Source organism: Amblyomma americanum, chromosome 1 (assembly GCF_052857255.1).
Source record: "Amblyomma americanum isolate KBUSLIRL-KWMA chromosome 1, ASM5285725v1, whole genome shotgun sequence".
Lineage (NCBI taxonomy): Eukaryota > Metazoa > Arthropoda > Arachnida > Ixodida > Ixodidae > Amblyomma > Amblyomma americanum.
Window position 1 is genome coordinate 432,195,098 of NC_135497.1, and position 24,198 is coordinate 432,219,295.

The window sequence follows — 24,198 nt, forward strand, 5'->3', positions numbered from 1 at the left end:
TTTTTGCCACTCCAACCGACGACAATGACAAAGAAGTCGCCTTGAGGCAATGCCCTCTATTTGGGGGGCATTACTTGAGGTCGAATTGCAAGCACAGTGACAGCGCTCATTGGGTTCCGAAGCTGCGGCCGCGGAGCGAAGCGAATCTGTCAGAGATACCAACGGCCCGTCCGTCTGGGCCTCAGCTGACGGCAGCAGCGTGATGCAATGCGTAGGGCCGAGCTATGACGTCAGAGGTGCTCATTGCCGCTGAATTACGGCGTGAAGCCGCCTACCAAGGTGACGCCTTTCTTAACCCGCGCTAAAAATTTGTTCATGAATTTTTTTCTTGGATAGATAGTTTGCAGGACGATCTCCAATTGTGCTAATACAAAATACCCTCTAAAATAAGAAGGAGGAAAATATGTTTAACGTGTTTTGTTAATTATCAACGTAACTAAAGCATTCTGCCTCTTTCCTGGTGCCCGCAGTAGCCCCACTATAGGCTCAAGAAGAAATAAATCTAAGAGAAGTGCATTTTTTTTAAATTTTGAACCTTCTAAGAAACATACTCGATGCATCTCGTTAACATATTGCCCGGACCAAATTCCACAGATGAAATCTATCAGACGTCTGGGTGTGACATACGACCCTAGCTTGGACTGGCAGCCTTACATAAGGAATAATGTTGCAAGACGAGAACGTGCCCTTGGCCAGCTCACAGAACTAAGTAAAAAAAAAGACTGGTATGCGTAGATACACGCTCCTGTTTCTTTAGAAGGACTATGTCCGGCCCATACAGTAATAAGGTCCCACCCTATTTTCTAGTCGCCCAAAGTACAAGCTTCTACCCTTATTCCTCTTAGAAAGGCAAGCAGTGCGTATCTGCCCAGAACTCCTTGAATCGGTTTTGAACGCTGTGCACCTAGAAGCCTGTATATCAAACCTAAATTCTCGCTTGCAGTTTCTTACGGCGCGAACCTTCTTAATGTCCTCTGAGCTTGCCCTGGTGGGATTCATCCATTTTCCTTTCACAGCCGGCCCTCCTTTTCACTAATCATTGACCAAGGTTTCTGCTTTCTCAGGCAGTGTATACAAAAATGCTTTTACCTAACATTGATGTAAACCTCTGCTATTCGCAACGTATTAGCTACGGAAAAGCTGATGTGAATCTTGCTTCTGGCCGCATTTTCCCATCCAATGCAAGGCACTTACCCACTAATATACTAAATGGTCTTCTCGTTAGACACCTACAAATCTTCCCCCATCACACTGTCGTTGCAACAGATGTCTATGGGAGCAGCGAGAAGGTGACGATCTGGATTTATTCGCATGTACTATTTTGGAGTTGTTCTGATTACACACCGATATGTTCGTTTCTGAGTTTTTGCTCTTGGATTGACTCTTAACAGTATCCCTGGGAATTTGTCAAAGGTCGTAATTGTGCTCACAGATTTCCTCTCTATTTTATTATCTCTGGAAATCTCAGGGACTTTTTTTGAGCCGGCACCTAAGGTTCCTTCTTCCGCGCAGTATCAAAGAAGTGCGTTTTATCTGAGTCCCAGGGCACTGCGGCGTTTCATCACAAGAGGCGGTGGCTAACATTCTAGCCAAATAAGGTCTTGTTGGCCAATGGGCGCCCACACACGCTCACCGGGCTTGTATTCTGTGTGGCACCAGCGTTGGTGGTAGCGTCGTGCGTCGGTGTGCTATAGGTCCTTGATCCGTAGCCCGGCAAGTCGTGCTTCATCTGCGCGCTGAAGATAGGCAGCGACGTTGAAGTTCTCTTCATCGGTGACGGTTTGGAGCATGGCATCGAACGTGGTGGTTGACTTCCTGCCATGGGCGAGCCTAAACGGTGTCATCTGGGTGGCCTCCTGCAGTGCAGTGTTGTAGGCGAAGACGACACAGGGGACGATGACATCCCAGGTCTTGTCCTAGGGTTAGTGCACAAGAGTGCGAGTGAGTGGATCCGACTGAGATTGAACGTGAGTTGAGAGAGTGCATGTAAGTGTGAGTGAGTGGACGTGAGTGCGAGTGGGCCACCTCTTATGCCGCCGAGGTACGGCGCATGTATAAGATCCCCAGGTGGTCTAAACTGATCCTTAGCCGTCTACTACGCCATCCCTCATAGCCCACATGTCGCATCAAGACGCTAAATTGCAATACACAGATTGACGCCGATTAGGTTCCACCACGGCAGCGAGGCTACAGCCACGCTCACCGACGAAGATAGCATCGCCGTCACCGCCTACCTTCAGCGCGTAGAAGACTTCCAATGGCTTGCCCGACTACGCATAAAAGACCGGAAGTCCATCGACGCTCGCCACTTTAAAATCTACGACAACGCAGCGCAGAGTAGAAACCAGGTGGCAAAGACTGGGTGTGGACGCCAATCCGCACATATTCGTTACATCACTTGTTAGCACTCAACGATTACGTAGCGTTGCTTAGAATAATCACCTGCTGTTGTTGTCTAGGCACAAACGTTTCTTTTCAATTCATTTTACTTCCCAATTATGTCACGCGTTCTAGGTAAGGTTGGCCTGGCGGATGCAAGGACCGAGGGCGGTAGCGTTGGTGCAACAATATTTATAGGCATTTTTTGCGCGCGACGATCCAACCAGGCACACAAAATTGGAGGGTACACTTAAGCTCCACTTTAAGGATATGACGCACTAGCTTTAGTGAGTTAACTCCCATATATGAGGAATTGGTCGTTCTAGACTTTATATTCATAGATCCCTTAAAGTCTTCCTACCACTCCTCGTGCAGTGGTCCAGCGGTTAAGCGATCCGCCACTGCCCCGCGATGGCAGGTGCTCCCAACGGTGGGCCTTGTGCGGGCCAGGTTGCTCTTCCCGAGGGACCAATCATTCATTTATTGCCAACTGCCACGATGGGCAGCTTGCTCATTATCCGTTGGGCAAGTTGTGATGACGCCGCAAGGTCATGTGATCTAGGTGGCCTACCTGCCTCCTAGGTTGATCTCTGGGGCCACCAGCGCCAGAGCCATTTTTTGCGATTTTTCGCTCATAACGCCGACACCGACAAGGTAACGCCGACGTCGGATTTTCTGAGGAACGGGGACTTTAACGCTATCGGGTTAAAGACTATCACACTCGAAGAGGGATGTGTACGCTACTAGCACGTGTACATATACGAGCGCCGACCGGAGCACCTGCGCGGTAGGCTGCGAACTTGTGCTCTAAAGCAACATAGAATGCGTCGCAAAAGAAGCCACACTGCGCGCTCCCAAAGAATAATGAGCGGCAGCGGTTGCAATTGAGTCTCTGGTCACTTCTTAATGCACTTCGCCGCGGCCGAAAAACAGCCAGTTTTCAGCCAATCTGCTGCTGTTCATGCCACGCTAAATGCAAGCTAACTATTGAATGAGCAAAGCCAGTTTTGCAAGCTTCCATGACATGCATGCCAGATTACGAAGGGATGGGGTATCTGCTGCTGCAGGAATCACCTTAGGGGACGTGGTTGCTGCGACGCTCCTATTCTTTCAGTCTTTTCTTTCGCGTCCCTTTGAACTTCCTTGCGTCTGCATGCACGCGGCAGTTATAGCGGCCACGTCGGAGATGGTCATTTTCCCTTACGTCGGACGCAGAGAGCTTTAAATGTAGCCATTGAATGCATTCCTGCATTGAAAGTGTTAGGGCCTTATCTCGAACCTTACGGGATGCTGCGACAACTAGGGGAACTGGACTATGGAGTCGTTCCCAATGCAGTGCCATGCACGGCTAGAAGTGGTGCATGCCGTGCACCTGAAACCTGATTACGGACGCTAGTGTTTGCATTTTCCCTCTTAAGAATAGCTGCATAGCTTATTGAGGGCGCCAATGTATACATTTCTGGGGTTTATTGTGGCTATCTCTCATTCTCTGCTTAACCATTGTGTTGATGCTTATTTAATAGAGGGCTAATGCCGCTCAGCTTATTGTTTGTCGTGAGATAAGGGACTAGATTTACCAGGAATGCATTTAGCCGCGAGCAACTGTTTCTAAAATGATCGTCACAGGTGCTTTGGCCTGTCTTATCGCGAAGGGCGACACTGCGTTTGTCGTCTTGTTACGCTCCTGGAACTGCACCGCGCCATCCGAGCAGACGGCGGTGAGCAGGGAAGGAGCTGACGTGTGTCACGTGTGCGCGCGCCTCGGGTAGATTCTTTCGTGGTTTATAGCAGCGCTGATTTTATGCGCAGATGTTCCATCTCCCGAAAAGAGGTTTTACACGAGCTACTCTCGCGCAGCCATGGCCCGCCGCTCGGTAGAACTGTTAGTGAGGATTCCGACTTTAAATATCGAGCGTCAATTTTGTGGCGTATTTCAGTCGGTGATCTGGAGCAAGCTTTCTTGCTCCGCCAAACAGAAGAACGTGCTTTAAAGGGCGATTTAGATTCTAATCGTGAGTTCTGATTGTACCGCAATGGTATGGTGCCTAGACTCCCCTATTGAAAAATCTCGTATATATATTTTAAATGTGTCTCACATATACGCAATTATTGGATATGTGTCCACATATATGCTCGTATGTATGCGTGCTCGTATGGCATAAGCGTTCCTATCCACGTATGGCGAAACACATATATACGTCTGATACGTGCCTCATATATACGCTTTTGAATACGTGTCACACCCGCCCTCGTATATACGAGGGCGACGTAACCTTCGTACAGATACGAGGGTCTCGTCATGGGGATACAGTGGCCTTGCAACATGTACTCTGGTGTACAGTTAATAGCTCTGAATATGTAGGCTACCTGAATGAACTTGCAACCCTTCAGTGCAGCAAATCTGCATCCCAGCACTAACTACCCGGCTGCAGTCAATGAAAATTTTTCTTGATGCCTTTGTTTTATCATTTTTATCTGACTACAGTCATTGACTACAGGGCAGGTGCAGGCGATGATTACTTGATCTCCCTCTGCATGTCCGCCAGGTAGCAATTCAACTGCTCTCCGCATTTTCTCATCCTCGGCAGCTCGTGCAGCTTTGATGTATGCATCAACTGCATCAGAAGCTGTATTGATCACGACTAAATTGAAGACATGCAGATGCCCTAAAAAAACGTATTTAAGTCATGCACATTTAAATAAAGAATTGCCTTTGTCAGTCAGGAAATGTACCTAAATAAAAGAGGCTTACTGCCCACAGCTGCTAGTTTTCCTGAGCTCATCCGAGGCTTCTGCATGTCACCAGTCTTGAGGAATTGCCGGCATACTGAGCCAGTGGTGCTCCTTCCTCGAACGCTCTTTCCTTTAAGGCTCGTCGGGGAAGGAGCAGCACTTTTGTGGGGAACCCCACAAAAGTTTTGTGGCGTCCTTGCAAAACAAGAAGTCCCGACCTCGGGAAAGAAGCCGGCGTCATCGCTCTGCACTGATAATTTCCGCGGTGGACCTGCAATAAAACAGCTGCACATATGCTTTGTATGAAGCCCTATAACAGATTGGGGAGAGAGTTATTATTTGCCACATTAAAACTGCTAAAATCCTATTCCTCAGGACTCCTATATGTAACATTACGAAAATGGCAGTTTTCCTTGCAAACGCTACTAATGAAAAAATATGACACATCGCTCTCTTCTTTGCAGTGAGCAGCGCGATGGGCCACCAGGTCACGTTTGTGTGCAATCATATCAAGCTGCCTTTGACAACATAGATGAGCCTTTTTATCTCTTTTAATGCTGCCAAATATTCGAAAGCACCGAACTAACAGATGAAAGATTATGAATATTTAAAACACAGCCATTAAATGTTAGCACAAGAGGCTGTGCTAATTAGAACATGAAAGGTTGTGGTCATGGTCTAGTGATCTAAGCCTTCATTAAGCAAAGCTACCCTGAGATGTCACAGGTTCAAATTGTGCCTGGGGCTCCTGTGCAGGCAATATTTTTCCGCTCCATGCCATTTGGATGAAACATTTCACGTACGTGTCCAAGAGGTGTGCACTGATCCTCAGCCCTATACATTTCCACAGTTTCTAGACTGTTTGCCTGCAGTTACCAAGATCGAGAGCTAAAACCATTTCAAACTTACAAACTAGATCTAAATATGAGAAGCCATCGTACCTGGCCATTGACCTCCGAAAGAACACCTGGATTCCGTGGTGCAGCAGGACCCATGCTAGTGGAAGCCTGGAACGTGTGCAAAGTATTCACATTTTCAACAAGAGTAATGTTCAGTATCGGTGATATCTTAAGGCCAAAGGCTTTCCGCTTCAGCCGCATAACACAGCCATTACTGTATTATTAATGACCGAGTGACCTTGAAATGATAGCAGGTTTCTTCTTGCGATACAGAAGCTTCCTGCTTAATTACAGTTTTGAATGATGCGCTACATGAATTATTCTAGGAACATTGATTTCACTGAAGCTGAATGCTGTAGCCTTAACACTTTTGGCCAAGAATATAAATGGTACATTAAAGGAACAGTGAGAACTGAATCAAATTTCTTTTCTAAGCAAAATGTGATAGTTCGTCATTTCATGGCTTTGTTGCCGCTTGTCCGGGAGCGAAAGATGCATTTATTTGAAAGAAATTTGGATTCGAAGTTGAAAAAGTTTTTTCCGCCACTCCGATTCAAACTCGGGAACACTTATGACATCACGGCGCACTCTAATGACGTTACAGGACGCAGTGACGTGAAACATGACGTAAACTTAGACTCCGTGAATTCTCGCGGCTAGCGGTGCGGTCTAGCAGCAGCCAAAATGAAAGCTACCACCGCTACGTTGAAGGCATCTATCGGGGGTAGCTACCATTGCTTCGTTTACGTTTTCAGCGGCGTCTTGCCAGCGTAACGATGGGTCTCGTTCCCGGCCCGATGACAAAGTTCTCGCAAAAACTCCGGCCTGCATTTCAGCGACCTCCGCCCCACAGAGCGTGCGATGCTTTTGAGGGAGCACGGTTCAGTTAGGCGCCGGCGGGCTGTTTTCCCCTTCCACCATGAGCAGACGTTGCAAATTAAATATCATAACCCCAGTGCGAGGAGTCGCGAGGGGCCAGGACAAGGTCAGCGTGTCGCGCCCACCGGATGCTTGCCGGGGCTTTGGGGTCAACGGATTGTGATTCCCTGAACGGCGCGGTAGCACGGTGCAGAAAGCGGCGTCGAGGTCTTCCACGGTTGCAAGGACAAGGTTATTTATTTAATCTTTTGCCTCAAAAACAGATGGGTACTCAAGAGCGCTCGCATTTAAAGTAGACGGCTTGAAAGTAAAGCCGACACTTCAACGGCTTCTGCGCGTTTCCGGAGGTACAGGGTCCACTGGATCGGGCTCTCTCGCCCACTTGCATGTACCTTCAGATGTGTACTGTGAATGAATTAAATTAGCCGAGAGCTCGAAAAGAACACAACCACCCTACAACCGAAGCTATTGAATGATGTCACAACGCGAACATCGCCGCGGAACCGAATCGGTCTGGTCTGGCGGGCACAGCTGGCGCACTCGGCACGAAATAGAGACATGCTCCAAGTCTCCGCCAGTGTGGTCAGAGTGTGCCCAAGCCGCCGAACGCGTCACCGGTCAAGCGCAGTTGGAGTATAGAGGGTCTCGCTTTGGCCGGCGTGACGTTGGTGTGCAGTGCGCGCGCACGCGTTACGCCAGGCTATAAACGCGCATTAAAGAGACACTGAGGAGAAATTGAGGTTGCCTTGTATCGATAGAATACAAGCTCCTGATTACAAAAACGCAACTTTTACTGAAAACAAAGCTCTCGTAAGGTAGAAAATAACAAGGACCAAAATACAGGTATCGCCGCCAGAGGGCAATCTCGCAAGTACAAGCGTGATGACGTCCTAGGACAAGAGACGCCACCTTGGAGGAATGTTCCTTTTTACGTGGAAGCTGCGAACCTCTGAGGCTGACAAAAGAAGGTTGCGCGGTTCAATATTGTAGTAAGTTTTGTTTTAAAACCGATAGCGCACTTTTATCACACAAGGAAGACAGTCAACTGACAACCTGAATGGCAAAGAAAACCAATGCTTGGCGGCGCCACAGGCAGCCAGGAGAGTTTTGATTTGTTATGGCGCTTCGCGTGTATGAGCTTTGCCTGCCCCGCGGTATTGTTTTTGATGCGCCTCGATTTAAAAGTGCCAAACAGCAGAGGAGCTCCAACTGCCGCTTCAAGTGCCAGTTAACCTTTGAAGGAGCCTGTCAAGGCTGGCCAAATGATCGCCACGGTCGATGAAAAACTATGATGGCACGATGGTCGGTGATCGTAAAAGGCAGTTCGCAGTATAAAGAGCGCTTGTGTGTTCGCACGCTCGCCAGGCGAAACATTCTCGGCTGTGCCAGTCAACTTCAAACTATTAACGGAAATCGTTTATTATGGACGGGAGACAAGGTACAAGGCAGTTAAAAAAATTGTTCATGACCTAGCTGTGTTAGGCCAGGATATACGTAGCGAAAGCGCGGAGACTTCTGCATCGGAAGAGTGCATTCACTTGATGCGCCTTCATTCATGGTTAAATCTTCAGCCGTCGTGGCGGAGTAGTAGAGTCTCCGCCTAAAGCTACCAAGGCCCTGGTTCGATTCCGAGCCTTCGAGAAGGTTTCTTTTTTTTAATCAGGGAGTGGGCGGGGGGTTTCAGTGGCTCCCATAGATGCCGCCACTGAATACGTTGGTTAGCGGTTAAGCGTAGGCTCTGTTACAGTGCGTTTACACTCCGTAGTAATGGGCGCGCGCTGCATGGCGACGTCATGTCGGCCAAACCGAGACCCTCTATGCTCCAACTGTGCTTCACCGCCGACGCGTTCGGCGGTTTCGGCGCACTCTGACTGCACTGGTGGAGACTTTTTTATGTCTCTATTTTGCGAAGGGAGCGCCAGCCGCCGCCGGCCCGGCCAGGCCGATTCAGCTTCACGGCGAGGTACGTGTTGTGACTTCATTCAATAGCTTCGGCAGTTGGACGGAGCTGTTCTTTTCGAGCTCTCGGCTAATTTCTTCCATTCACAGTACATATCTGAAGGTACATGCAAGTGGGCGAGAGAGCCCGATCCAGTAGACCCCGCACCGCCGGAAACGCGCGGAAGCCGTTGAAGCGTGGGCTTTACTTTCAAGCCGCCAACTTTAAACGCAAGCGCCCTTGAGCACCCATCCGTTTTTGTGGCAAAAATAAAATAAATAACCTGGCCCTTGCAACCGTCCCAGTCAAAACGCACTACAGGATTCTAAGACAAAAAATTTCTGTAGTCTGTAGTCTTGTCGTATTTTGGGCATGTCTTGTGTAGTCTGTCTTGTCTTCTGTAGTCTGTCTTGTCTTTTGTAGTCCTGTCTTCTGTAGTCTGTCTTGTCTTTTATAGTCTGTCTTTTGTAGTTTGTCCTCTCTTTTGTAGTCTGTCTTGACTTCTGTATTCTGTCTTGTCTTCTGTAGTCTGTCTTGTCTTCTGGAGTCTGTCTTGTCTTCTGTAGTCTGTCTTGTCTTCTGTAGTTTGCCTTGTCTTCTGTAGTGTGTCTTGTGTAGTGCTCGTACACTGTGTAGCAGTCGTTACTGTCACCTGTCAATTAACACAGGATTTGTGTTCTGGAGTAGGCTATGCACAAAAATGCACAGCTTGTTAATGGTCGCCTGTCAACACAAGCTTTGTGCATTCCAGAGTAATTCGTGCACAAAACCACTAGAATTGAAATGAAAATGATCAATATTTACTGTTTCGTGCTTTTTTTTCGAGCTTGCTGATGCATGCTGTCCAGCGTTGTCCTGGCCGCAGGTTTCTAGATACATCGCCCATGAGCCAAGAAAAATGGTTTTTGTCTTGGCTGAAAAAAACAAAAAATAGAGATCACCGCTGCTACCTGCACAAAAAAAAATGTGAAAGCGTTGACGCCTCCTCGACACTGGTCGCCTTTCAAATTTGGCGCCATGGTTGTTTTCTCGTTGACTTGATTGGTTATCAATTAACTCTAATTTTACCCTCACTTCATCCCAGCAACGATTTCGAGTTTTCAAATTTTCCTCCATGGACCGTTCCTGCCCACTCACTGAATACTTGCCCAGTCTAATCATGCATTCATTGCTTCTCGCTTCTCAATAATTACCTAATTGCCTCTAATTTATCATTCTTTTTCCTATCTCCTGGTTAAGTATAGGACACTTATCACTGGTCACGTGATTGCTCATTTCGAGTTTTCAAACTTGGCGCCAAGCTTTGGCTTTGTCCATACTTCCAGTTTTTCGAACTTGGCACTATGCTGTAGCTCCTACTTTCAGCGTTTTCAAAATTTGCGGCACTTTTTCTCTGGCCCAGCCACTTTTTGGACATTTTTGGCTGCAAATAATTATCCGATTATGAAATTTTCTTTTCGAGCAGCATCCTCACGTCATCCTCTGCCAATTACACAACCAATCGTATGATGCTATCTCTTCTGAGTTGCCCACAACTGCTGCGGACACGATCCCCGGCAACATAGCCTAGTAAACTCACTTTATTCAAAATGTTGTAATACTGAACAAGGCTTATGCCTGGCCGAGTTGGTACTGACTCACCTTAAAACCAGCCAGAACACACAAGAAGACATGAGCTCAAGAGGTGGGACTAACAAAAATTTAATTGAAGATTTTGATTATTTGATTTGTGAGGGTTTAACGTCCCAAAGCGACTCGGGCTATGAGGGACGCCGTAGTGGATGGCTCCAGAAATTTCGACCACCTTGGGTTCTTTAGCGTGCACTGACAACGCACAGTACACGGGCATCTAAAATTTCGCCTCCATTGAAATTTGACTGATGCGGCCAGGATCGAACCTGCGTCTTTTGGGACAGCAGCCGAGCGCCATAACCACTGAGCCACTGCGGCGGCATCATTGAAGGAAAGCCGCAAAAAGAAGACCCGCGAAGAGATACAAGCACACAATAACCCAAAGCAGTGAAAGGGCAAAGTGCAATCAAAGGTCACTGGCATACTAATGAATCATCTAAAAAAGCAAATTCCTTACGGTGAAGGTTTTCCGATGGCTTAGCCACACGTGTCCTTAGCCTTACCGATGTAGTAAGCCTCAACTATCTACCGACAGATTTATCCCTTCCATAAACCACTGATGTGTCGTGGAAATTAGGCGTGCAAAGAGACAGGTCATCCTCAGATTTGCATTCACAAGATTTAGCGTGCAGTGCCAGATTAGAATTTGCCTTCCCCCTATAGAGTGAAAGTGCTGTCAGGTGCAAATTCAGATATCTGCCCGTCTGCCCATATTAGTTGCAGCCACAAGGCAGTGGAATGCAATAAACTCCATTGCTTTGCAAGTGGTGAACCTTTTTTTGTGACACTGTCCATTGTGGACAGTACCCAGTTTTATCAAGCCTTTTTAATGGCGGCGCAAAGGCCTCCTGTCTTGCACTTCGCTGTTAAGACAACAGCAGCATTACGCTTTCCCGCGACTTTCTTGAGACTGTGAAATACTGTGGAGGTAAGGTGTATCAGCATCATCGGAGTATGTGCTCCTTACCCTCGAGCGAGTGAAAACATACTATGACAGGTTGTTGAGATGGGCAAGTGGGAACCCAGCTGCTTGGAAATCTGCTACAAGAATGCGTCCTCAGCAATGATGGCATGACTTATCTAAAGCTGATGTCATGCACACGATTGCACACCCATCAAGTGTTTCCATCTTTACTGACCTTAACCAGCGACAAATACACCTCTTCACCATCCTTCCCCAACGAGTGGTCCGACTCGTAGCTAAAAAGAGCCTTCCACGATCTTTAGCTGTAGCCCCGACAAACATATTCGTCCACAAAGCGCAAGTCTGCATCAAGAAACTGCTAACGGTTCTGCTTAGACAATTCTGATGTAAAAGACAGGCCTTGACCGCATGCATTAAGGACTCCTAAAACATCTTGTGCCAACTTATCTGAGCCTTCTATGTCCAGAAAAATTACAGTCATGAACATAACGAAATGCTACTATGCCAAGGTCTTCCAAACAGGCCTCTAATGCCTTATCGACTTTAAACAAAAAAATGTTGCTGAGCAAAGGTACAACCTGCGTGTAAATACCGCCCTGCCAACTGACAAATGCGGATTTGCAGTAAAAGGACAACAGCCCCAAGAAGCCAGCAACCGAAATCACGCAATCATCTGTAAAAGCATGTTCGTTGTTCACCCTGATGCAGTTTGCACATGCCTCAGAGGTCTATCATGTGACAATGAATAGTGCAGGCCCTCCATGTCGATGCTCACTGCAGAGCACCTGCCCAGGTTGCTGTCCACAAGAAACTAGAGCTCCACAGAACTTCACTTTTGTGAGTTGGCAAGGCGGTATTTACATCAGAAATCAGGCATATGCAGAGGGTCCCAGGTTGCACTGTTCCTCCGTGACATTCTTCTGTCCAGAGTCGATACCGCATCAAAGCCCTGTTTGGAAGGCCTCGGCATAGTAGCATTTCATTATGTTGATAGCTACCTAATTTTTTTGCACAAGGAGGGCTCAGATAAGTTGGCACAAGACGTTTTAGAAATCTTTAGGCATGTGGTCAAAGCCTATCTTTTACGTCTGAATTTCACTAAGCATAACCATTTGTAGCTTCTTGACTTAGACCTGCGCTTTGCGGACGACCACATATGTTGGCGCCAAAGCCCAAGATCAGGAAGCCTCTTAGCTACGAGTTGAACCACTCGAGGCTGGTGAAGGACAGGATGGCAATCACATGCATCACGACCGCTTTATGAAAGTCATGCCATCACAGTGCTTAGAATGCATTCTCGGAGCAGGTTTCCAAGCCAATGGCACCTGGGTTCCCACTTGCCCATCTTGCGCACCTGTCAGAGTGTGTTTTTACTCTCTCGAGGGAACGAAACACCGTTCACATGATGCTGACGTAGTTGAGCAGCACAAAAAGACGGGCTCTATACCTTACCTCCACGCCATTTCGCACCATCCCAAGAAAGTTGCACCAAAGTATGATGTTGCTGTTGTCTTGACAGCTAAAAGTGATGTAGGAGCCCTTTGCACTACCGTTCAAACTAGGCTTGGTACAACAATGGGTAATCGTCCGCTATGCACAGTGGCAGATAAAAAATGTTCACCACTTGCAAAAGTAAAGGTTTTTTTGCATTCCACTGCCTCGTAGCTGAAACTACTATGGGCAGACAAGCAGATATCTGAATGTGCGCCTGGCTGAGAACACTTTCACTGTATAGAGAGGAAGGCAAATTTTCACCTGACACTGCACGTTCAATCTCGTGAATGCAATCGGAGGACGACCTTTCTCTTTGCACGCCTGATTTCTGCTGCACATCAGTGGTTTTGGGAAGTGATAAATCTGTCCTGACATAGTTGAGGCTTACTACATCAGTAAGGCTAAAAACAAGTGCCTGGCTAAACCGTCGGTGAACCTTCACTGTAAGGAATTAGTTTTTTAGATGGTTTACTAGTACATCAGTGCCTTTCGGTTATTTTTTGCCCTCTCACTGCTTTGGGGTCTTGCATGCTTGAATCTCTTTGCAGGTCTTCTTTTGCCACTTTCCTTCAATAAAATTTCAGTTGTTAGACCAGCCTCATTTTGTGCTCATCTCTTCTCCTGTTTTGTGTCTTCCGGCTGGTTTTAAGATGTAATACTGAAGGCCGAAAGAAAGTCATTTTAGAGTCAAGTGCGCTTGTAATGGCCACAGCTATAATTATTGTTCATTTATTACAAAAAATAGTGCTTACTTCATTATTTATGCATGAAGTATATGACACTGCATCAAAATAAAAAAGGACTAAGCCTCTAACCCTCATGGCCAAACTGCAGTTACAGCAAACGAAAGAACACCATAAACATGCCCCACATGCAAAAGCTTGCACTACAGGCCAATGCAGAAATAAGGTCAGATTACTTCCCAAACTGCATGACACTGCCACGCAAAGTAAAGATTGTGACAGGCAATAAAGGAGCAACAAAAAAGCAAACTGTAGGTAGCAGCCAATCTCATGCAGACAAGCTTCAAGGTCAGGCCAACATAGATGTGGAAGAAATTTGAAAAAAAAGCCAAAACAAACACATAATAAATTTTAAGGTTTTCACAGCCCTTTAAATGGCAAATACTTTTCTGAAAAAAAATAACAGAAGCGGCAATTTTTTTTCCGAAATCAATTTTTTTCATGAACTTCATTATTCTTGAAGCATGGGCGGGCATAGAGTAGTCAGATTAGTGCATGCGTTCCTAAGCAATGCCATGCCAAAAACTGTACTTACAGAAAAAGCTTGCCTTACTGAGTGAATACCACTGGCCATCCACTAATTTCCCAGCCTGCTCCAGGTCCCTGGCAAAAATCACACGCAACTTGGTGGCTTGCACAGCTTCCATGCAACTCTTGGTCTTTAGCTGGAAAAAAATTGAGGGATCAGTGAGATATAAAATTTTACATGCATTGCTTTGTTTCAATGACCAACTAAGAAAGAAACAGCGGTTTTTGTGAGCGCAACTATTTTTTCGCACAAGCTTTCTACAGTAAACAACGTTTATCGCGACCTAATTCACACTGACTTGCTGCACTGCACGGTCCCAGCACTACTGTGTATAGCTCTATGGTTTCAAATGCTTGTTAGCTCTGAGCCCTTGGGCTTGCACTCGTTAATCCAGAAAACCTCGGAAAGGCCAACCAGAGCTTCGAGCTTTAAGCCATAGGTATTCAGAAGCTCAGTGGTCTGTGGGAGAACTTTTGGCTTGGTGACACAGTAGCAAATGCTGCTCCAGCTACTTTCACTCCATTGCAAAAAACTCGCACAGCAGAGACCTGTCCTCCATTTTGCATTGCAGAAACAATCACTGAAATTCAAAGCACGCATACTAAATGCACACCTACCTTCCAACACAGCTTCATAATAATGGGTATAATTATTGGAATGAAATACCAGTCAGTACATGTAGTTTTCAGTTTATCAAAAATTATAAGCAACCGACAAACAATAAACATTAAAAGAGAAATAAAATAACCAGAATTGTTTAAAAATCTGTCAGAAGAATTATGTGACATCCACTACACTCCAGCAGTTCTTTGCCTTTGTGCACCTTTAAACCACACTTTCTTACAGGCACATTTGCACAGAAATTGGGTTGAACCTGATCTTTAAGAATCTTTTTTGACGCAACAGTAGGGAGAAACCAGGTTTTACCCAAAAACGAAGCGCCCTACACATTGCATCCCAAGCCTAGATGGTGCACTTGAGTCACCTCTTATGCTTATGCAAGAAACAGGAACAGAGATCTCTTGACTAAATCAAAAAAAGAGGAAGTGCAATGCATGTGTAATGCAGAGAAGATATAAGCAATACCACACTAAAACACTGGGAGGATTCCAAGAGTAGGTGAATGCATGAATGGGTGGCAATCAGATGGCTAAATGAGATTAGGAAATTTGAGGAAAATGGGTGGTAGCATGTGGCACAGGACATAGTTACCTAAAATGAACTAGAGAACCATTGTTTTGCACTAATTTTAACAGCACATTCACATGACAGACAAAATCACTAACTCCAGGAACAGACTGAGCATCATGCAACTCAATGTCCATCACCATTGCAAATGGCACCAGCACCGCAGACTGCACATGAGGAAAATTAGACATATTTTTGCTCTCAACTTTGAGCAGCAGTCAGCTGCGCTTTTAGGAGCAAAGCTCTAAAGTGCGGCAACATTGGCACTTTGTTTTACTGACATGAGGGTGCTTGTGAACGTGCAAGTCCCATGTTTGTTTTGCACCAAATCTGTTAATTGCGAGGTATGTTTAACTTAAGAGGGGCATCTAACATGGGCATCAGCTCTTCATTACTTCCCTTCTATATCCCTCCCTTATATCACGGTTCAAGTGTCCACCAAAATGTGAGACAGTTACTGTTACATTTCCTTGAATTTTCCTTCAACTAATTTTAAATTTTTAAAGTATAAAGCTTTAAGAAGGTAGAGGTACAAACTGTGCAGTATAACCATATGCTATGGCAATAAACCAGCAATAAATCTGTGCTGACAGCAGCTTGCCCAGTGCATTGCAAGGATGCTATATCATACAAGGATTGGTGTCATCGTGCAATGTTACATTACTGACTGACAATTTAGTCTCTATCAGAAATACTGGTAAACCATCATTGTAGAGCACAATGTTTTTAAAGGGATAAATGAACATATAGGTCCTTTTCGAGGACACATATGCATACCAGGCAACAGGTGTGCAATGTCAAAGCACGTTTATGTTAACAGCAGCTGCGTCAAGAGCTACATCAGCGACTATATTTTGTTCAAGTCTACAGTTCCGGTAATTATAAGCTGAGGCACTGCTGTGAAGTGCATGTAGAGTTTCATGCACTTCTAAACCTAGCTGCAAGCCTATATTGAAAATATTTTTTCTAAATAGGCAGCTAAGATATGCATCACTGAAAAAGAATAACTACCATGAACGGATCAGGAGGGATGACACAGCTGAAGGCAGGAAGCACGCATGGCCCAATAGATGCTGGCTGCTGGCAACTGCAAATAAATGCATCGGGAGCAACAGCTGTCAGTGGCTGTAGCCATGTCATGAATGACAAGAGTGGAAATCGTCTACTGCTTTAAAAACTAAACTTAAACGTAATATAAGCAAAAATAAAAACCAATGAGCTAGCCCATGACAAAACAAATGAACAGATTTTATGTAATGCACCCATATACATTCTTGGAGAAGAGTCACAATGACTGTTATAACCACACTGAAAGATGAGCTGGCTGAAATACCGCACACCAATTTGAATATAGGATGTGCAGGTTTTCATTTATTCCTATCATGGTGCCTTGCACCAATGTCTAGGTATTAAATTGAAAGTTGCAACCAGTCTGCCTTGGTTAAATGAGAAGAGAGAATGGAAAAAGCATGCCTTCACTAGCAGGAAGCTTGATACCTCACAGCACAGCTTGGCATCATAGAAAAATTGCTAGCGCATTTAACAAATCTGCATACAATTAAATGCTGCACAAATTTGTCGACTGGCAATGCTAGTAAAGGCAAGAGAAACAAAAAAATACCAAAGAACACTCGTGAGTGCGGCGAAGGGAGGTCTGTGGGTAGGATCCCGTGCCTGGGAAGAGTTCCGAGCTCGGAGAATCGCCGGCACCGCAGCTGATGGCACGCAACCAAGAATAAATAACAAAGCGAAAATAAGTAACAAAAAATCCATCGCCAATGGCGAACGACTTGAATGCGGGCCGCAAAAGCGAGGGATATAGCCAAAAGGTAGAAATCCTAAATAATTGTGCAGTTGCATCTCCGACAGCTCGCAGTGCTCAGAAGGAGAGGAAGCATCAACGTTTACAGCTCAGGAGACGCAAGATTGATCTAACTTTGACGTAACACTACCTCAAATCCTGTTCCACTGGGGAAGCACAGACAAGTTTACAAATGACAAGGCGATGAATATGAACTAGCCTTTCGCATGCGATCACTGTCTCAAAATTTAGTATGACGCATATTAAGGCACAAGCACTAATCCGATGAGTACTAACCCTGAGCAAAATAGTGCGGTGTCTGATCGCAGCTGGCCTAGCGCGAGCGCTCCGCCGCGCGGCACTTCTCGCTCATCGTCTTCTACGCAGTGCAAATCCATGCTTTTGCACCGAGTGTCGAAGCGCTAGCAAGCGAAAGCGTAACTCTGTTGTGATATCTGGTGCCATTTTTAGTTACCACGGCACGCGAGTAATAAATGCACATAAAGACAATGAGAACGACACTTGTCATGCAGGATATAGGCCCTGCTTTTTTGGCGCCGCATTAGCTGCGGCAACCGCAGGCGGACTGCCTCCACTCACATCCATAAATAGCCGCATATATATAGCGCGTGTGAATACAGATCATTAGCAAAGAAACGCAGAGCGGGACTCACCGGCCATGCGATTCATCCAGGCTTAGTAAAACGGCGCAGGAGTCTTCGTTCCCCTAACAGATGAAAAGACGTCGCAGCACTCTTTCTTCATGGCTTATCCGTTGAAACTCGCCAATGTTGACAGGCCGAAATCCTGGTTGTTGGCTTCCAAAACACACTCCTGCTCACCTTCCTATTGAATGAGTTCTTCACACGTGTCCGCCGTACAAGTAATCAAGCAATGCCTCAAAGAGGCAAATTATACAAAACACGACGTATCGGCTGCACTGCAATGGCGCCGACGGCTGTGCTTTCGTGTCGGTGAAAATTTGCAACCGACAAAAAAATTAGTTTTTTAAACCATGAATACTTATATTATCTTCACAACAAAGACATTGCATTTATTTTAAATTATTTTTATATTATTTAATAATACTAAAGCGCTTTCAGTTACTTTTTCTGGTATGTGGTTTGTAGAAGCTGCGATCCTGTGATCCCCTGAAGTGTCCCGGATGCCTAGCAGACGACGGAGCAGACGACGGAGCAGACGATGGTGTTGACAGAATGCAATTTCGTTTTATGCCAGATAAAATCACTAAGTTGCGACAAAAACAGCGAAGAAAAGCGCCGTATCTCAAGCTGGCGAATATCGTGGATAAGTTGAACGCAATTGGCACGATGGAGAGTAGCTGCTATGCATTAATTTGCGCGACACTGGCACGCTCACCGGAGATCATGAAACTTAACAGCTTAATCGGTGACCAGTACAAGCGGAGTGCTTTGATATCAACTGCGTTACGAAACTACGTCGATACTTGCGTCTCACTTTAGCTAATATGCAACAGCGGCTAGCACTCGCCGCATCCTGATCGCGTGTAGATTAACAAGCAAGAGCCCACTAGCGCATCGAAGCAGGCGTGTTTTCGAGTTCGTATCGTTACGATAAATACGAGTTGCTTCGGCACGTACTGGAATTGAAGTTCTCAGCCTGTGCGTCACGGACGGTGACGATGGCGTCGCGGACGATCTTAACTAAGACTCGCCGCAACGCAGCCGATAACCCAAGCATATGTGCCTTAAAGGTTGTTCACCAGTAGTGCAAACGTGGGCATAAAGTATCGCTGAGTCGCAGCGCCAGTCGCTCGCTTCTCGATTTTCCAACCTTCCGAGTGAAGGTCGCAAGCTGTTGAGCCAATCAGTGAGCCAGCGGGAGTGAGCGAGGCGAGCTTTCGGGAACGACGCCGCCCGCGGGCGCGCCGGGCAATGAACTACGCGCTACCCCCTGGCTGCCCTAGTCGTCGCTAAGCCTAGCCGGTTTCGCATCGATGCAGCAGCTGAGTGCACTTCGAAACTGGCTAGCGCTGAGGTGCTGCTCTCGTTATCGTTTTACTGTGAACCTCGTCTCATAGTAAAGCAAAGATATGCTCGGTTTCCGCGACACCTTCAGGAGCGGAGCCAGCTGAGGCCAGGAAAGCCGCGATTGAGCAGCAGCAATTAAAGGCGCCGTGGGGAGACATTTGTTTGTATTTCTGTTATCGCTTCTACCAACGACTCTATATTGGCCAACGATACTCCATCCGACGGCTTAGTATGGACTTGAACAAACATTACTGTCGCATTTTTCTGACGCTGGCGGCCGGTATTCAGGCTGGCATGCCGCGCCCGTACGTTATCAAGTCGCTCAACTGTATGGCCGTGGTGCACATCAAAACCTCCAGACATCATCCTTTTCGCTCAGATTGTCTTAGCACACAGTCACGCTGGGACCAGAGTAGTTTAGAGGACCGAGCGCGGGTGCACAGGAGCTAGACTGTGTCAAAGCAGGTGAAACTCTTTAAAGCACGCGGTTGATGTCAGTCCCAAGACTTTATTCTCATTTCGACCGAGAATAAAATCGGTTCAAACTCGCCGGCCGCCGCATTTCACCTTCGGCTGCATACGCTGCTGTCTATATTTAGCGACATTTTCGTGTCACCGTCATGAAATGTTCAGTGAAGGCAATGAACAACATCGTAAAGTATTTTTTTGCTTTGCTATTTTATGATAAGCACCACGTCACTGCCGCTAAAAAAAATTCTCCGCCAACACTGCATCGGCGTTGGACTTAAGAGCGTTAGCTACGAGAGCTTCAAGTGTTGAGATCGGGGTCCTAGATCGGGGTGCTCAGCAAACGTGGAGAAGACAAAATACAAACATCTGAGGGCATTTCGTTTCGGAAACATTCGTTGTAAGATACAAGCAGCGTCATCTACATAAAAGATTTTGCACTACTATTGCGATTTACAGCCACCTTCGCTAAATCAGGTATGTTTCCTCCTTATATATCAGTTAACGAATTTTATAAACGTGTGCATTACAACAAGATGAATTGTTTGACCGCATCCGGAACCCTCTGCGACAAACGATTAGGCCTTATGGCTGCTTGAAGTCCCCGGAATGCACAGTTTGGGGGCGAAAAGGTCGTCGGTGCGAATCCCACACATATTTTGGGCTTCATCTAAATATTTATTTTATCCTCAGGAACATGACAAGTCAAATGACACCACTTCGATCGTTATGCGTCAAACGGGCGGCCCCCAAATTTGATGCAAATGGGGGTCCCCGGGGTTCCACTTCGATAGCCGCTATACTGGCATATGTAAAGCGGATCGTAGGTATCTGTGACAACTGAGGCTCTACGCGCCCGCTGTTGCTATGTGATATAGTGTGGTAACTGTCTTGGCTAATTTGACCTTCCCTGCAGACAGACGTGTCCTTGACAAACGTAAGTAGTAAGAGCTGACGCTCTTAAAACTGAAACGCGCGGAAAAATGATATCGAGGTTGCCTTGAACATTTATACAGAGAACTGCGTGCATGTACACACATGCTGCCTTTGTGTAGCCGGATGGTTATGGCGAGTAATTTTCCCTGATTGACGACTAACGACATTCTTTTCCGCGACGCATAGAAGTGTCCTTGGTTTTTCTGCGCATGTAGTAGTAGCGGTACATTATGTTACATGGCTTGAACATGTCACAGAAGCCAAGAGGACACTGACTTTCAGTAGCGCCATTCGACTTGCGCACACCGATTGGTGTGCAGGCGCTGTCGTGGCTGCAGCTACATGCCGCCACCGCAAGCGCGTGCGGATACGCAGGCACCGCTGGCTTCGTCGCTTGTGCATACAGCTTTTTGGGCTTTCAAAGCCGCATTATACTCTTGAGCATGCACTACTTTCATCACATTGTTATGTGTGAACAGAAGGGAATTAGGTGAGTGCTCGAGCAGTGCCTCTCCTCTAAGCCAATTCTCGTTCGGTGAGGGAGCCCGGTCGCGGGAAGCGAGTTGAAAACTTGATTCGCCAATGTGAATGAGCACTTCATTTCACTCGGTGCCCGTCACCAACAGACCAGAGCACCTCGCATCCTCTTCGCGACTCGCCACAGTGAACGCGCTTTGAAGCATCTTTTGTCAATTTGATCCTATCGCTGTCACACGACCGCATGACAGTATTTCTAGCATTCTGCAGTAAAATAATTACCCTCACCAGGAATCTGTCGTATGACGCATCCAACGATAGGTATCTATCGCGCGGCACAATCCACGACAGGTATCTGTCGCGCGACTCATCCCACGACAGGTATCTGTCGCGCGGCATATCCCACGACAAGCTCTTGTGTCGCGCGACAGGCCGCACGACAGGTACTTTTGTCGCGTGAAAAGAGGCGCGATAGAAGTCTGTCGCGCGACTGAACCCACGACAGGAAACTTTGCTGAGGCACACAATCTCTGTCGCGCGGCACTACTCCCTCTGTCGCGCGACAGTACCTGCGACAGAAACCTGTCGCGCGACAAATGCTGCGACAGGGACCTTCAACGCACAACAAAATGCAGGAAAGATGTCTGTCGTGCGGCAGAACCCACTACAAACAACTTTGTCGCGCGAAAGAACCCACGACACGAAGCTTGTCGCACGACACATGGCACGACAAGACAGCTTGTCTTGCGACACAAAATTGTGTCACAACCAAGCACAAAGGCTAGCGAGTCGCGCTGCCACGGAGCGAAACCTCTTTTGAAGGCTGTTTCAGTAGCAAGCACAAACGCTAGAGAATCCTGCTGCCACGCTGCGAAACCTCTTTTGGAACCTGTTTAACAAGCACGCACAAAAACTAGCGAATCCTGCTGCCACGGAGGAAAACTTCTTTTGAAGCCTGTTCCACAATCAAGCACAAAAGCTAGCGAATCCTGATCCCACGGAGCGAAACCTCTTTTGAAGCCTGCTTCAGAAGCAAGCACAAACGCTAGCGAATCTCTCTGCCATGGAGCGAAACCTCTCTTGAAGCCTGTTTCACAAGCAAGCACAAACGTTAGCCAATCCTGCTGCCGCGGAGCAAAACCTATGTTGAAGCCTGCTTCAGAAGCAAGCACAAACGCTAGCGAATCCTGCTGCCACGGAGCGAAACATCTTTTGAAGCCTGTTTCACAAGCAAGCACAAAAGCTAGCGAATCCTGCTGCCACGGAGCGAAGCCTATATTGAAGCGTGTTTCACAAGCAAGCCCAAATACTAGCGAATCCTACTGCCGCGGAGCGAAACCTCTTTTGAAGCCTGTTTCACACGCAAATACAAGGGCTGGCGAATCTTGCTGCCACGGATCGAAACCTCTTTTGAAGCCTGTTTCACAAGCAAGCACAAACGCTAGCGAATCTCTCTGCCATGTATCAAAACCTCTCTTGGAGCCTGTTTCAAAAGCAAGCACAAACGTTAGCCAATCCTGCTGCCACGGAGCGAAACCTATTTTGAATCCTGCTATAGAAGCAAGCACAAACGCTAGCGAATCCTGCTGCCACGGAGCGAAACCTCTTTTGAAGCCAGTTTCACAAGCAAGCGCTAACGCTAGCGAATCCTGCTGCCACGGAGCGAAACCGCTTTTGAAGCCTGTTTCACAAGTAAGTACAAACGCTAGCATATCCTGCTGCCACGGAGCGAAACATCTTTTGAAGCCTGTTTCACAATCAAGCACAAAATCTAGCAAATCCTGCTGCCATGGAGCGAAACCTATATTAAAGCCTAATTCAAAGCAAGAACTAATACTAGCGAATCCTGCTGCCATGGAGCGAAACATCTATTGAAGCCTGTTTCACAAGCAACAAAAACGTTATCGAATATGGATCACACGGAGCGAAACCTCTTTTGAAGCATGTTTCACACGCACTCACAACGGCTAGCAAATCCTGCTGCCACGGAGCGAAACCTCTTTTGAAATATGTTTCACAAGCAAGTACAAACGCTATTGTATCCTGCTGCCACAGAGCGAAACATCTTTTGAAGCCTGTTTAACACGCAAACACAAGGGCTAGCGAATCCTGCTGCAACGGAGCGTATCTTCTTTTGAAGCCTGTTTCACAAGCAAGTACAAACGCTAGCGTATCCTACTGCCACGGAGCGAAACCTGTATTGAAGCCTGTTTCACAAGCAAGCACAAACGCTAACGAATCATCCTGCCATGGAGCGAAACTTCTTTTGATGCCTGTTTCACAACCAAGCACAAATGCTAGCGAGTCGCGCTGCCACGGAGCGAAACCTCTTTTGTAGGCTGTTTCAGTAGCAAGCACAAACTCTAGGGAATCCTGCTGCCACTGAGCGAAACCTCTTTTGGAACCTGTTTAACAAGCACGCACAAAAACTAGCGTATCCTGCTGCCACGGAGGAAAACTTCTTTTGAAGCCTGTTCCACAATCAAGCACAAAAGCTAGCGAATCCTGCTGCCATGGAGCGAAACCTCTTTTGAAGCCTGTTTCATAAGCAAGCACAAACGTTAGCCAATCCTGCTGCCACGGAGCAAAACCTCTTTTGAAGCCTGCTTCAGAAGCAAGCACAAACGCTAGCGAATCCTGCTGCTACGGAGCGAAACCTCTTTTGAAGCCTGTTTCACAAGCAAGCACATGCGCTAGCGAATCCTGCTGCTACGGAGCGAATTGTCTTTTGAAGCCTATTTTACAAGCGAGCAAAAACGCTTGCAAATCCTGGTGCCACAGAGCGAAACCTCTTTTTATGCCTGTTTCACAAGCTAGCACATGCGCTTGCAAATCCTGATCCCGTGGAGCGAAACCTCTTCTGAAGCCTGCATCACACGGAAACACAAGCGCTAGCGAATCCTGTTGCCACGGAGCGAATCCTCTTTTGAAGTCTGTTTGACAAGCAAGCACAAATGCTAGCGAATCCTGCTGCCACGTAGCGAATCTTTTTTTGAAGCCTATATCACAAGCACGCACAAACGCTTGCAAATCCTGCTGCCACAGAGCGAAACCTCTTTTTAAGCCTTTTTCACAAGCAAGCACATGCGCTAGCGAATCCTGCAGCCACGGAGCGAAACCTCTTTTGAAGTCTGTTTGACAAGCAAGTACAAACGCTATCGTAT

The 24,198-nt window shown here is 46.8% G+C and overlaps 1 protein-coding gene across 1 annotated transcript; it reads right to left on the minus strand.

Moving 5' to 3' along the window:
* Positions 1-1,688: 1,688 nt before the first annotated feature.
* On the minus strand, positions 1,689-18,037 carry LOC144125089 (uncharacterized). Its single transcript, XM_077658176.1, has 6 exons — positions 17,816-18,037; positions 16,962-17,055; positions 16,352-16,427; positions 14,159-14,288; positions 9,634-9,743; positions 1,689-1,916 (listed from the first exon to the last, which is right to left on the minus strand). Exons 1-6 carry the CDS (start codon positions 17,829-17,831, stop codon positions 1,689-1,691), a joined length of 654 nt encoding a protein of 217 aa, XP_077514302.1. The 5' UTR covers positions 17,832-18,037.
* Positions 18,038-24,198: the final 6,161 nt, after the last annotated feature.

Coding starts and splice junctions, on each gene's coding strand:
- LOC144125089 (XM_077658176.1), bottom strand. Junction 16,428..16,961: donor GCACTCACGAGTGTTCTTTG/GTATTTTTTTGT, acceptor ATTTATTTGCAG/TTGCCAGCAGCCAGCATCTA. Junction 14,289..16,351: donor TCCCTCCTGATCCGTTCATG/GTAGTTATTCTT, acceptor ATTTTTTTCCAG/CTAAAGACCAAGAGTTGCAT.